The sequence below is a fragment of the Stegostoma tigrinum genome, chromosome 1 (assembly GCF_030684315.1).
Source record: "Stegostoma tigrinum isolate sSteTig4 chromosome 1, sSteTig4.hap1, whole genome shotgun sequence".
Classification (NCBI taxonomy): domain Eukaryota; kingdom Metazoa; phylum Chordata; class Chondrichthyes; order Orectolobiformes; family Stegostomatidae; genus Stegostoma; species Stegostoma tigrinum.
The window spans coordinates 150,090,789-150,107,020 of NC_081354.1; the positions used below are offsets into that span (position 1 = coordinate 150,090,789).

At 41.9% G+C, this 16,232-nt stretch overlaps 1 protein-coding gene across 1 annotated transcript in view; it reads left to right on the forward strand.

Annotated features, from left to right (window-relative positions):
- Positions 1-16,232, forward strand: part of adamts12 (ADAM metallopeptidase with thrombospondin type 1 motif, 12) — a 532,086-nt gene that overhangs the window by 443,838 nt on the left and 72,016 nt on the right. Inside the window, exons 17-18 of the mRNA XM_059649383.1 lie at positions 3,537-3,663; positions 13,029-13,239. Of these exons, the coding sequence (XP_059505366.1) occupies positions 3,537-3,663; positions 13,029-13,239 (338 nt within the window). The remainder of the gene's footprint in view (positions 1-3,536; positions 3,664-13,028; positions 13,240-16,232) is intronic.

The following is a 16,232-nucleotide window of genomic DNA, read 5'->3' on the forward strand; positions in this document are numbered from 1 at the left end:
AATCACAAGCTTTCGGAGCATAGCCCCTTCATCAGATGATGTGAGAGAAAAGCACACAGAATGCAGAATTTATGGGCAGAGAGTCAAAAGTCCACACAAATAGTGTTTCAGAGATAGTAGGAACTGCAGATGCTGGAGAATCTGAGATAACAAGCTGCTCCTCTGATGCTGCTTGGCCTGCTGTGTTCATCCAGCCCTACACCTTGTTAACACAAATGGTGTTAGTGGAGTGTTGAATAATAAGTCCCTGCAGGTGATCCAAAGTGTTAGGTGGTCTGAGTAGCATCAACAAGCAAAGGGATGACCTAGAATCTGATTAAATGATGCAGAGAGATAATGACACAAAAATTAAGTGGTGCTGCAGACAAACCAAATAACAGAATAACATGACAGATATAAGAGTCATATGCCAAGGGTCTACCAAAGTAATGAGTAATCCAAAACTGTACAACTGAGTAAGTTAGAGGGATCATAACAATTTATCCTGATGAAGGGACTATGCTATGAAAGCTTGTGATTTCAGACAAACCTGTTGGCCATAAGTTGGTGTTGTGACTTTGTCCACCCTAATCCAACGCTGACACCTCCATATCATCTTCTGCAGGAAGGTCAGCTAAGGTGGAAGGTGTTGCTTTTCAAAATACTGTGTAAGTTAAATAAAAGCTTGTATGGTTTAAATGATACATCTAGGGGTTGCTACTGCTCAGTAAGGTTTGTTTCATTAAAACTGGGCTGTCTTCACTTGAAAGCAAAGCTGTACTGATGCCATGGGGCTATGTAAGAATGTGATTATACATTCTAGGCATCTGTAATGCGAGCTGAAAATTTGTGATGGCTAAGTTGGAATATATCTCTTACTAGAAAAGTATCTGCCTGGACTCTGTGGAACCATTCAATAGGTCCTGTCTCCATATTGACAGGCAGCTAGCAGATGCTAGAATTTAAACCAAACCAAACGGAAACCAAACAGAGGCTTGGGGATCGCTTTGTGGAACACCTATGCTCTGTTCGCAACAAACAACTACACCTCCCAGTCGCAAACCATTTCAATTCCCCGCCCCCCCCAACTCCTCGGACAACATGTCCATCCTGGGCTTTCTGCATTGCCACAATGATGCCACCCAAAAGATGCAGAAACAGCATCTCATATTTTGCTGGGAACCCTGCAGCCCAAGGGTATCAATGTGGATTTCACCAGCTTCAAAATCTCCCCTCCCCCCGACCACATGCCAAAACCAGCCCAGCTAGTCCCCGCCTCCCTAACCATTCCTCCCACCTCAAGCCCCACCTCCATTCCCTACCCACTAACCTCATCCCTTCCCCCTTGACCTGTCCATCCTCGCTGGACCGACCTATCCCCTCCTAACTCCCCACCTACACTCACCTTCACTGGTTCTAGCCCCACCTCTTTGACCTGTCCGTCTCCTCTCACCTTATCTTCTCCTTTATCCATCTTCTATCTGCCTCTCCCTGTCTCCTTACTTATTTCAGAATCCCCTTCCCCTCTCCCATTCTGAAGAAGGGTCCCGACCCGAAACGTCAAGCTTTCCAGCTCCTCTGATGCTGCTTGGCCCGTTGTGTTCATCCAGCTTCACACCGTGTTATCACGACTTTAATAGGTGGTGTTTTGGACATGGAAATCTATTCCTTCACTGATAGTGGATCAAGTCTGGAACCTCTGATCTAACAGTATTCACTGTGGCAGTTGTAATGAGGTCAGCCAGCTGGACGTCATAAAATGTGAGTTCCCTTTTTGAGGCTGTGAATCTGGTCCTATGAGCGAGCACTGACAAATATAAACAGAAGTGTCAGAGGTTCCATTCAGTCCATGGGCTGGCTCTGAGGAAGCTGGACCAGTGTTAAGTACTACGCACTTGTAGATAGAAGGTGACTTGATGATGTGATACTAGCCTTTGTGGAGTTATTTCATACACCACATAGATTGCGGTAGTACAAGAATCGAGCCACCTCCCAAGAAAATGTAAAACTTGGCAAGAACCCCCATCAGAGATGCCCTCATTTCGAAAATGAATAAAGTAGCTTTTGTGTCTTTCACAGAAACGTGTAGTGTAACAGAGTGCAATATTTATTACTCAGCATTCTATTCCCTCTGTATTTTTAAAAAGTATTAATAACATATATTTCATATTCTGTTATCGTTCTACAGCTTTGACAGGCTGCACTGAAAGATATAGTCATGATCAATCACTAAAGATGTGCCTTAAGGCACTGCTTGTAGGATCCTTATACTCAATTCAGAAGTGCTTTGATTCTTACACCAACAGCAGCGCAATGCTTGCTTGAAGACGTTGCTGTTAGAATAAGCTGTATCTATGATATCCTCAAAATGTAAAGTGGGAGGAGTAGCAATGGAGGAGTTGGAACTCTGCTCCTATGTAGCTGCACCATGGAGCATTGAGTAATCATAAAAGTAAGTTCACAACATTGTACCAGAATCACGTTCGGCCTGAATCACAGTGCTCCAAACACAACGTTCACTGCAGCAATCATTTTTGACACATTGGAAGTGTATGGTTACTGCTTTATCTCGTGCCTTGAGCCAATCCAGCTACCTACCCATTGAGATACTGGTCCGGAGTTTCTTGACCTTTGGATGTCCCTACATCTGCTGGACCTGAGGATGCTTGTTTCTGATTACAAAGTCAAATGCTTCAACTTCTGACACTCTTGTACTTTAACACTTTTACTTACGTCTGTTCTTTGAAGGTTAACGTGCACTCGTGCATCTAAGACCTCTCTCTTCACGTGTGTATTATTTTGTCTTTTCTGTTATTGGATGTTACACCATTATTCACATGAACCTCATTGAGCACATCTCTTTACCCCTAAGCCACCCCTCTTCCCCCTCTACAATTTCTCCCTACATTATTTCAGGAATTTACTCATTCTTATGTACATAACAAGTGCAAATGCTAATATCATTATTATCCCTATCACTATCCACAAACCCCTCAAAGTCTGTGTGTCAACACAATCTGGAACTCTGACTGTACACCCCATGTGTTTTGAATCCCAACACTAGAATGATGGTCACTGTTGCGTTTCTTTCCTTAATTCATTTATGGGAAATAGATGTTGCTGACTTGGCCAGCATGTATTGTGCATCTTTCAGAGGGCAGTTGGCCTGGAGCCACATGTAGGACAGATCACGTATGATGGTAGATTTTCCCTAATATGTGATCACGGTGGGTTCTCATGACAATCAACAGTGATTACACGTTTGTCATTATGGTAGCTTTTTATTCCCACTATGTTTAATCCAAATGTCACTATTATGGCATGGGTAGCAGCAATTTGCTGCGGCTGCCTAGCAAATCTGAGATTCTGTCCTATACAGGAGGCAAATGGCATTATATAAATAAGTGAAGGCGGTAAAACAAATAATGAAGGCACCCAACATAATTCCCTACCACAAACCTGTGTGCCCATGACAAAATTCCAGTAAGTATTCTGTAAAGTTGCAAATGTTGAGTTTTCCATGATTTTAATGCTTACTGTTTTTATTATTACATCAGGAGTTCAGCGCCAGATTGTTCGATGTGTGGAAAAAACACCCAGAGTTGTGGAAGACAGATTCTGTGATGCAAGGACTCGCCCTGATGACCGGCAACGGAAATGCAATGAACAGGATTGTCCTGCCAGGTCACATTACCTCATTGCTATTGAGCATGCAGTGCATTTAGCTCTATGCCTTTTGTTACATTCTTTTATCCACCATCAGTGGACCAATAAGTTTACTCGAATTGGTGAAACCATATGGGTCCTTTATTTGAATGTAAAACTATATGAGTAGAGATACCTAGTTGGCTATTTGCTGTGCTTCTGGACTCCACTGCTGCTGCTGGTAGACTTTGTAACAAACAATAGAAGCCATACAGCACATCCTGTTGAGATGGTAGTGATTGAAAGTAATTTTAAATACACATTCTTAAACTTACCTTCACATCATATCACTGCATTGTCTCGACGGGTATCTGAGGTAACCTATCTAATAAACCCTAAAATTGCACCACCAACCTGAAACACTATTATCTACCATATGTACACTTAGTGGTGGATTTAGGGCAGATTGTTCATCAGAAGTCCTGTTGAGTAACAAATCTTTTCCTTGTGCATATTTCTGTCCTATTGCCTCAAATGTATCAAATGCCAGAGGTATCCCCACAAATATTAGTTTTCTCATATTTTCTCACTGTTTTTATCCATGTGTGTCCAGCAAAGAAAATCCAATCAGCCAGTGCTACCAGCTAGTCCTCTAACTTTCTTCAAAACTGTATTATGCAGATGAAAGCTTTGCCATCTGGCTTCGGTTTCTGATTCTAATTAATTTTGTCTGCTCCATTTTTGTCAGCTTTAAATAAGCCACAGGCGGTTGAACTGAAATCAGAAAACAGAATTCTTAAAAAAAACAACAAAAATTCTGGAAATACTCAGCAAATCTGGTGACAGCTGTAGAGAGACGTAAAAACAGTTTGCAAACTTCAGCTGTCACAGAGCTACATGATACGCAGAAAAATAGCCAATGCTCCTTGAGTGCTGTGAATAGTGAATTTCTCTCTGGAATTTTTTCAGATCTCTGTAGCATAGATTCATCTTCAATGACATTCTGGTATAATAAGTAGTGCCTAGGTAAAGAACATATTCAAAGCTACCTTGTTGCAAGATTGTGGCAGAGTAGGATGCTCCAGCCAGAACTCGTCTTCTCACACCTGTCATAGAGTCATAGACTTATAGAATAATACATCATGAAAACAGGCCCTTCGGCCCAAACTGGCCCATGCTGCCCACACAGCTAGTTTCAATTGCCCATAATTGGTCCATATCCGTCTAAACCCTGATCGTCCATGTACCTGTCCAAACTTTTTTGTTGTTGTACTTGCCTCAACAGCTTTCTCTGGCAGCCCATTCCATATACGAACCACGCTCTGTGTGAAGAAGTCGCCCTCAGGTCCTTCTTAAATCTTGCCCCTCTCACTTTAAACCTGTGCCTTCCAGTTTCCAATTCCACATCCCTGGGAAAAAGACTATATGCATTTGTCCTATCTATGCCCTTCATGATTTTATACATTTCAATAAGGCCACCCCTCAAATGACAACATTCCAAAGAATAATGTCCTATCCTGACTAACCTCTCCCTATATCTCAGGCTGACTAGTTCTGGCAACACCCCTGTAAATCTTCTTTGCACACTTTCCAGTTTAACAATTTTTTTTGTAGCAGGGTGACCAAAGCTATACAAAATACTTCAAGTGTGGCCTCACCAATGACTTATACAACTCTAACATAACGCCCCAACTCCTATACTCAATGCCTCAACTGATGAAGGCCAGCAAACCAAATGCCTTCTTTACCACCCTGTCAACTTGTGACACCGCTTTCAACGCACTATGTACTTGTATTCCTAGGGTCCCTCTGTCCACAACACTCCTCAGGACCTTGCCAAGTCCTGTATAAGTCCTCCCTTGGTTTGACTTTCCAAACTGCAACACCTGACACTTATCTGTATTGAATTGCATTTGCTAATCTTCAGTCCACTTCCCCATCTGATCAGGAATCCTCTGTAATTTTTGATAACCTTCTTTCCTATCACTGATACCTCCTAATTTTGCATCAACCACAAACTTACTAATCATGCCTTGTACATTCACATCCAGATCATTAATGTTAATAACAAATAACAAAGGTCCCAGCACTGACCCTTGTGGCACACCACTAGTCATAGTCTGAGAAACAACTTTCAACCATCACCCTCTGCTTCCTACCATCGAGTCAATTTTGAATCCAATTAGCTGGCCCTCCCTTGATCCCATGCAAACTAACCTTCATGACTAGCCTGCTGTGCCTTGTCAAAGGCCTCACTAAAGTCCATATAGACAACATTCACTGCCCTACCATCATCTATTCTCTTGGTTATCTCTTTGAAAAACTCTAAAAGATTTGTCAAACATGACTGTGCACACAAACCCGTGCTGATTATCTCTAATCAGCCCTTGACTATACAAATGTTGTTGGTAGATTCTATCCTTCAGTATCCTCTCCAGTAACTTGTCTACCACTCACTGGCCTGTAGTTCCCTGGCTTGTCATTGCTACCTTTCTTAAGCAATGGAACAACATTAGCCAGCCTCCAGTCTTCCAGAACTTCACCAGTGGCTAAAGATAAAGCAAAAATCTCTGTAAGGGCCTCTGAAATTTCTTCCCTAGCCTCCCACAACTTCCAAGGATGGACTTGATCAGGCCCTGGGCATTTATCCACCTTTATGCATTTTAAGGCTGCAAACACCCCCTCTCTGTTAATTTGTATGTGGTCCAAAACTTTCCCACTTGTTTCCCTAATTTCCGTAGCATCCATAATTCTCTCCTCAGTAAACATTGAGGAGAAGTATTAATTAAAAATCACCCCCATCTTATATGGCTCCACACATAGGCAGCCATGCTGATCTTTAAGAGAACCTTGTCTCTCTCTAGCCACCCTCTTACTCGAACAATACCTATAAAATCTCTTGGGATTATCTTTAACTTTATCTGCCAGATCCACCTCATACTCTCTTTTTGCTCTTCTGATTTCCCTCTTAAGTGTACTCCTACACTTTTTTACAGTTATCCAATGATTCACTTGAGCCCGATAGCTTCATCCCAATGTATGCCTCGTTTTTCCTGACCAGAGCCTTAATATCCTTTGTTAGCCAGGGATCCCTAAACCTGCTGGCTTTTCCCTTTGCCCTAACAGGGACATACTGTCACTGGGCTCTTGATTACACCCTTATAAAAGCCTCCCGTTTGTTCTTTTCCTTCTGTTCTTCCCTCTTCCTTTCTTCATTTTCTTTTTTTTTCCTCCCAGTGCTTTTCTTCTCCTTCCTTTTTCCTCTTCGTCTCCAGGCATCTGGCGACAATTCCTGGCCTCCTCTGCGCAGCGGCCTCCCGATGTGATGAGCTCCCAGCAATGCAGAGCAACCTCCACACCTGGCACAGCAGCCTCCTGGCATGGCTTTTGTTGTCGGCGCAGTGTGGAACCAGGGCCCTGCTGCCAGTGTGGCCAGCTGTACTGAACTTTAAATTCTGTAATGCTCGCCTATTTGTTTTCTGTATTGTCTAAATCTCGTAACTAAAGAAGCTGTGCCTACGTGCTTATGTATCTAAGTCGGCCCTGTAACTGGCGACAAATAAACTTTTCTCTGTGCTCGTTGAGTATCCATACTGTGGAGGTGCCAGTGTTGGACTGGGGTGGACAAGGTCAGAAATTACACGACGTCATGTTAGAATCCAACAGGTTTATTTGAAATCCCGAGCTTTCGGAGTGTTGCCCCTTTGTCAGATGGAGTTCACTTGCCAATGGGGCAACACTCCAAATGCTTGTGATTTCAATAAACTTGTTGGACTGTAACCTGGTGTCATCTGCCTTCTGACCTCATTGAATATATGTGACAATAAAGGCTATTTTATTCCATTCTTTGCTTCTGTCCTTGACAGGGGGAAAATGTTTTGTCTTAAATGCAATAATTTAAGTCACAGAGATTTGCTTGTGTTATGAATTTTAAGTTGTCTGTGAATAGAAAAGGATTCTGTGTGGCTTCATAGTTAGATGTACAAATTTCAACAGGGCCAAAGAGGGAAGGAAAGGCCTGACAAAAGCTGAGAAATGGATAATAACTGGAGCATGAGAATGAGAGAGATTTGGTGGTGAGGTTAGCATGGATTTGGAGCTGACACTAAGGGGAAATTTATTGCCTTTCTCTGACCTCCCAAAATGCACACCTCACACTTGTCTGGATTAAACTTCATCAGCCATTTCTCTGCCCGGCTTTGTAACTGATCTATATTCTTCTGTATCCTTTGATATACTTCATTGCTGTCCAAAACTGCACCAATTTTTGTGTTGTCTGCAAATTTACTAATCGGATTCAAAATATTACAAGCAACAGAGATTCCATCACTGATCCACGCAGAGCACCACTGGTTTCAGACTTCTAGTCAGAAAACCTACTCTCCACAACTACCTTCTGTCTTCTGTGACAGAATTTTGTATCCAACTTACCAACTCACTATGGATCCCATGTGACTTAATCTTCTGGAGCAGACAACCGTGAAGGACTTTGCTAAATGCCTTAGTAGAGACCATGTAGACAATATCCACCGTCCCAGCCTCATCAGTCAACTTCGCTACGTCCTCAAAAACTCAAATTTGTGAGCAAATCATCACTTGCAAGAAGACAAACTGACTATCCCTAATATGTCCATTTCTCTCCAAATGTGAGTTAATCCTGTCACGAAGAATCCTCTCCAGTTATTTCCTTAGAAGTAATGTAAGGGACGCTGGACTATAATTTCCTGGATTATCCCTTTTGCCCTTCTCAAACAAAGCAACAACACTGGCTATTCTCCAGTCTTCTGGGACATCACCTAAAGAGGATACAAAAATCTCTGACAAGGCTCCAACAATCTTCTCCCTTTCCTAGTACGACCTCGTCCCTTGTTGGACTATATATATGTTATTTTAAGAAACAATCCTGGATGCACCTAACAAATTCTGCCCCTTCTAAGGGAGTCTGAGTCAGTATTGGAGAACTTAGTGTAGCTGTGACATTCTTCATCCTTTTTACATCCCTCTCTACCGCACCTGGAACATCTAAACCCTGGAACGTTGACCTGCAGGCTGGCCTTTCTGTCAACCAAGTTTCTGTAATGGCTGCAATATCATAGTTCCATATACTAATCCAGGCTCTGAACCTCAAGAACCTCACAATCCACCTTCCACTGTACATACATTCTGCCTCCTCCTGTGAAAACAGTTGCGCAATACTTGTTAACACTTTAGCAATGCCTCCCTCTGGATCCCTAATGAGCCCTACTCTTTCCCTGATTATTCTCTTCCCCCCTGATATACTAATAGAAAATCTTGGCATTTTCCCTAATTTTGCCCGACGTTGGTTTTCTCATGCCTAGCCTTTGCTCTCCTTCATAAGTCCCACATGCTCTGTAGCCCACTCAGGCCTCCACTGATTTGTTCCCTTTTTGACATGTTATATGCCTCTGTTTTCCTTTAGACCTTCGTATTCCTAGACATTCAGGATTCTCTGGGCTTGTTGCTCCTATATTTCACCTGAAAGGGAGCATGTTGGGCCTGTACTCTCCCCAGTTCCTTTTTGAATCCTCTCACTGTTTTGTTATAAAGTTGTCCTCAAGTAGTTGCCCCCAGTCTACTTTGACCAGATGCTTCCTTATTTAATAAATCTGTTTTTCCCACAATTCAATACACTTTCCTGCTGGCCATCTTTTTCCTTTTCCTTAACAAGCTTAGAAAGCACATTGTTATGGTCACTATCTCTAAAATTCTGGCGAAATTGTTCAAATTGTTTGTCTTGTTAGTCAGAAAATTCCCTGTGAACTGGCAGCCATTGGTCTCTGAATACAGATACCCAATAAACTCATCAGGTCCATAAAATACTATGCTAGCATCAGTTCATAATGCAAGTTTTTATGTCTTGATTAATTTATGAAGCTTTCTCAGCGTATCTGCGTTGTTTATTGTCCACATTCATGCTGTTCAGTTGTCTTAATCAAATGATAAGAGTAAAAACCTGGGGAATGAAATATGGAATTGAGAGATTACATCGGGGAGAGGACATAGAACATAGAACATTACAACACAGTACAGGCCCTTCGGCCCTCGATGTTGTGCCGACCTGTCATACCGAATTCAAGCCCATCTAACCTACACTATTCCATGTACGTCCATATGCTTGTCCAAAAACTAGAGATAAAACTAGAAAGGTCAGCTGCATACATTTGCAAAAGAGTCCCAAATCGGATAAGAAATCTTGAAAATATTAAATCAAGGATGGTAACGAGTCACATGCAAAGGTTTTCAGGGGTGCTTTACATGTGGCTCAGGCAGTCACTTTATCAAATTAGCTGGATGACTGACGTTACCATGAAGGTCCTTCCTCCTCAACCTTTCCCCTTGCCTGATGCATCATGCCCATCAGGTTAAAACACCACCAGACCTCGCTCTCTCTCTCTAATAGGAGAGCAAACCTATGGTCCTTTGGGATCACTTTACCTTACACATGGGTCAGGTCTTGATCCATTATTCTGTTGAATACACATTTCCCTTTATCAAATGAGATAGAATCATAAAATCAAACAGTTCAGAAGAGGTCTTTGGTCTATCAAATCTACACTGACAAAAAAAAACTATTGTGCATCTACAATAGACTCACTTTCCCACACTTGGCCCACAGCCTTGCATGTTATGACATTTCAGATGTTCATCCAGGTACTTTTTAAAGGATGTGATGCTTCCCATATCACTCCCCTCCCAGGCGGTGCATTCCAGATTCTGGGTAAAATCTGCATGTGGCATCTTGCCTTTCACTTTAAAATTATGCCCTCTCATTATTAACCCTTTGTCTAAGGGGAACAGTTGCTTTCTATCCATCCTGTCCACCATAATCAGACCTCCTTCTCCGCTCTGAAGAAAACAACTCAAACTTTTTCACCCCCTCTTCACAGCTGAAATGCTCCATCCCAGGCAGTATTCTGGTGTATCTTCTCTGCACTTCATCCAGTGCAATCACACCCTTTCTGTTGCACTGTGAGCAGAACTGCAAACAGGACTCCAGCTGTGGCCTAACCAAAGCTCTGTACAGCTCCAACATAACATGCCTGCTCTTATAATCATTGCACAGCTGATAAAGACAAATGTCCCGTACGCCTTCTTAACTACCCTGTTAACCTATCCTGCCAGCTTCAGAGATCTGTTGTCAAGATGCCTGAATACCTTGGAACTTCCTAGTGCCCTGCCATTTAATGGGTACCCTTCGTCTTCTTACGTGTTTGGAAGTTCATTATCTCACAGTGTTCAGGGTTAAATTCCATTTGCAACTATTTTATCCAACTAACCAATCCATTTATATCCTCATGTAATCTAAAACATTCTTCTTCACTGTTCACCACCTGGCTAATCTTTGTAACATAGATCCCTACAGCGTGGAAAGAGGCTATTCAGCCCATTGAGTCTGCTCTGACCCTCCAAAGAGCACCCTACCCAGACCTCTACCCTATTCCCCTTAACCCTGCAATTAGCATGGCTAATCCACCTAATCTGTGCATCTTTGGACTCTGGGATGAAACCAGAGTACCCGGAGGAAACCGGGATTGGCAAGAAGCAGAGGATGGTGGTCAAGAAGTGTTTTTGTAACAGGAAGCCTATGCACAGAGGAGTTCTTCAGGGATTAGTGTCAGGACCCTTGCTGTTTGTGGTTTATATAAATGATTCAGACTGACTGGAGGAATGCTAACCTGTAAATTCACAGATGATGCAAAAATTGGCTGGGTGGTAAATAGTGAGAAGAATACTCTTAGATCACACAGGGATAATGATGGGCTGCTCAGATGAGCCAATCAACAGCAAATGGAATTTAATCTGGGTAAGTGTGAAGTGATGCACATGGGCAGGATAAGCAGAGAAAATGCAGATTGATGATAATAAAATGTGAGGCTGGATGAACACAGCAGGCCCAGCAGCATCTCGGGAGCACAAAAGCTGACGTTTCGGGCCTAGACCCTTCATCAGAGAGGGGGATGGGGTGAGGGTTCTGGAATAAATAGGGAGAGAGGGGGAGGCGGACCGAAGATGGAGCTGAAGAGATTACAAGAGAGTTGCAGTGGGAGAGAGATTCCCTGAAGTTGGTCCGGAGGGAGGAGGGTAACTTCTTCAGGTTAGGCATCCCTGGAAGAGGCTTCACAGTGAGGTTAAAATTGTATCAGTGATAATGGGAACTGCAGATGCTGGAGAATCCAAGATAATAAAATGTGAGGCTGGATGAACACAGCAGACCCAGCAGCATCTCAGGAGCACAAAAGAAATGTCAGCTTTTGTGCTCCTGAGATGCTGCTGGGCCTACTGTGTTCATCCAGCCTCACATTTTATTATCTTGGATTCACAAAATGCAGATTGAATTGTGGGACCCTGAGAGCACTGGGGAACAGCAGGATCTTGCTGTGCATATCCTGTAGTCCCTTGAGATTGCATGATTGATGGATAAAGTGATTAAAAGACATATGCTCTATTAGCCAAGGCATAGAAGAAGAATGTAAAATGTTGGGTAGACCACAGCTAGACTATTGTATGCAATTCTGGAATCCGCATTGCCAGAGGGATGTAATTACACTGCATAGGGCATAGGGAAGATTTAGCAGGATGTTGCCTGGGCTGGAGAGCTTTACTCCAGAAGAGAGATTGGACAGACTAGAGTTGTTTTCCTTGAAACAGAGGAGATTGAGAAGGGGACACAATTAAGATGTTTTAAATTATGAGGGGCATAGACAGGAAGAAACTTTTCCCCAGGAGGAGTAATCAATGATCCGGGGATTTAAGGTAAAGTGTTAGGGGAGGTGAGGGAAAAAGAAGTCTCCCAGAGAGCGCTGGAAATCTGGAACTCATTGTTTTTAAAGGTGGGAGAGGCAAAAACCCTCATAATAGTTCTGAAGTAATTAGATGTGCACTTGTGATGCTAATCCATGCAAAGTCCTGGGCTAAATGCTGGAAATTGGGATTGGAATGGTTTGGTGCTTGCTTTGGACTAGCACAGAATTGATGAGCTGAAGGGTCTTTTTCTGAGCCATAGACCGCGATGACTGGTGGGTGGACTATCTGTCACCACCACGCCCACTAGTTTAGTCGTGGTGAGGGGAGGCCTGGGTGTGTAGGTGGTGGGTATTTAATGATCCCACCAGCAGAGGTGTGTATAATTCACCTTATGCCTCCAAAAAGATCAGGGATATTATGCTCCTGCAGTTGTAACTGATTGTTAGATGGTCCATGCATGTAAAGTGCTAAATTAATATATTTCAAGTCATCTTATTTGGAAACATTTTTGCAGAGAAACGACAATGTGTCAAAAGTGATGTCCCAATTTCTTGTTAATTGTCCAAAATCAGAATTAATAAAGCATGTATTTTCTCTTATCATTTGTAAACGTTATCATTTGATGTTTGATTTTACAGGTGGTGGGCTGGTGAATGGCAGAAATGCTCAACAACATGCGGTGACTCAGGTATTAAGAAACGTACAGTTCTCTGTGTTCGAACAGTGGGGACAGATGAGCAGGCACTTCCCAGTTCAGAGTGCAATCAACGTCTCAAGCCAAGGACTCAAATGACTTGCAAAAGAGATATTCCATGTCCGTCAAACTGGACTGTGAGCAATTGGAGTGAAGTAAGGCATACCTTTTCTAAAATATATTATATCCAAACAGTTTTGGAGTGAGATGAATTAGAATGGAATTGTTTTTATCTTGTGATGCCTACATTTATGTCAAACATTATCACAAAGTATTTCAGTGTATGAGGCAGGTTTGGCAAGCAGCTGATATATTAGAAAATATAGCAGTAAATGTGTATCAGGAATTGACCAATACTGATGTGGTTCTGCTAAAGGAATCGATGTTTAAAATATAGCAGTTAATGTATATTAAGAATTGACCGATATTGATGTGGTTCTGCTAAAGGAATCAATGCTTAACAAGACACTGGGAGAACTATCAGGTATTCTTTAATGTGGGACCTTTAAGGGTACCTTTAAATGGTCTATGAAACACTGATTTCAGAATCTTAATGGCAGGATACCCATGAAGGCAAAACCAACAGACTTTTTGGTGTGGTAAGGAATTGCATATCTTTACTGCACTGAAACACATCACAACATTTTACATTTAACATTGAGTTGTTCATTTTGGGGAAGTTTATTTCACAATAAAAGTAATCCAGTTCTCTTTTCTATGGAATCTGCCTCTCCCACTCTCCCTGGCAGCACATTGCAAATCCTAATAACTCTCAGAGTAGTTTCTCCTAATGTTTCTCTTGTTGAAAATCTTGAAATTGTGACCTCTGGCATTTTTAAAATTCATTTGCAAAAAAACGTTTTAAAGAATGAAATAGATACAACTAGTAACTTTAGGAAAGAAAAGTTCTCAGGCAGGAAGATTTAACTCATCAACACACTAAACCTGACATACCACAGGAATTGGGACTGGAAACCCAGCCATTCACAACATATATTAATGATTTGAATGAGGGAACAAAATGTAACATTTCCAAATTTGCAGGTGATACTCACTTGAGCGGGAGAGTGCACAGTGACAAGGATGCAGAGATCCTTCAGCATGATCTCAGCAGGTTGGGGGAGTGGACAAGTCAATAGCAGATGCAGTATAATTTGGATAAATGTGAGGTTATTCATGTTGGAAGCAAAAACAAGAATCCATATTATTACCTGAATGGCTGTGAGTTCAGAGAGGGGAGTGTGCAGTGGTCCTGGGTGTCCTTGTACACCAGTTGCTGAAGGTAAGCCTACAGGTGCAGCAGGGAGTAAAGAAAACAACTGGTGTGTTGGCCTTCATTGCGAGAGGTTTCGAGTACAGGAGCGAGGAAGTTTTGTTGCAATTATACAGGCCATTGGTGAAGCACACCTAGAATATTGTGTGCAATTTTGGTCCCCTTTTCTGAGGAAGGATGCTGTTGCTTTCAAGGGAGTGCAGCAAAGGTTTACCAGGCTGATTCTGGGGATGGTGGGACTAATGTATGAGGAGAGATTGACTAGTTTAGGATTGTTTTCGGTAGAGTTCAGATGAAGAGGGAAATCTCATTGAGACTTACAAAATTCTAACAGGACTGGGCAGGGTAGATGCAGGGAATATGTTCTCAATGGTAGGCATGTTCAGAACCAAGGGTCATAGCATGAGGATTCAGGGTAGATGATTTAGGACGGAGATGAGGAGAAATTTCTTCACCCAGAGAGTGCTGAGCCTGTGAAATTCATTATTACAGGAAATAGTTGATGCCAAAACATTGAATGTATTCAAGAAACAACTTGATATTGCACTTGGGGTGACTGCGATCAAAGATTATAGTGAGAAAACAGGATTAGGCTATTGAGTTGGATGATCAACATGATTGAGATGAATAGCAGAGCAGTCTGGAAGAGCTGAATGGCTTCCTTCTGCTCCTATCTTCTATGTTTCTACACTTCTATAAAACATGGCATTATTAAAAAAGAGATTTTTAAGATATAGAATTTCTTCAAAATTAAACAGCAAACCTGAAATACAAGTTAACCAGCTTCTTTGTTATTTTGGATATCCAGCAATTATATGATTGCAAGGCAAGGAGGAAAGAAAGAATCTTACAAATTTAAAGAGTTCTAAAGGCCTTCAATCCCAAATTAAATAAGAGCTATAAACAGCCAGGTTTAATTCAGCACCCCTGAGAGACAGGATGGATTTATGCCAGAAAATCACACTTGCCAAATCTGAAGTTTTTTGAGGATGTAACGAGTAGAGTTGATAACGGGGAGCTAGTGGATATGAATCAACTTGACTTTCAGGAAGCATTTGATAAAGTCCATCATTAGAGATTAGTGTGTAAAATTAAAGCAGATGGGATTGGTTAATGTACTGACATGGATATAGAACTGGTTGGCAGAAGGCTAGAAAGAGTAGGAATAATCATGTCTTTTTTCCCAGTGCCAGGCAGTGACTAGTGGGGTACCACAAGGACTTGTGCTTGGACCCTAGCTATTCACAATATATATTTATGACTTAGAAGAAGGGACAAAATGTAATAGCTCCAAGTTAAAGATGACACGTAGCTGAGTAAGAGAGTAAACTGAGAAGAGGATGCAGAACTGCTTTTGTGTGATTTGGACAATTTGGATGACTGGGAAAATGCATGGAAGATGAAATATAATGAGGATAAATTTGCTTTTGGACCAATACAGCAAGGCGGATTATTATCTGAGCGGCAATAGATTAGGCAAGGGAGAGGTACAACAAGATCTGGGTGTCCTTGTACATCAGTTGCTGAAAGTAAGCATGCAGGTGCAGCAGGTAGTGGAGAAAGTGGTATATTGGTCTTCATAGTGAGAGTATTGGAGCATAGGAGTAGGATATTTTGCCCCACCTGTAAAACACCTTGGTGAGACCACAGAAAGTGGTTGAGGGTGAAACATTAAATACTTCCATGAACACGCGTTAGTTAAATATAATCCTTAAGGTTTTGGGAGAAGACAGGAACAAATAGGATGAACAACCATGATAATATTGAATGGCTGAGCAGACTAAAAAGGTTGTATGGCCTAATTCTGTTTCTATTTATAATGTTTCTGTATGAATTAATAGAAGATTGTGTCAATGATTCATGAAGATCGGTTGA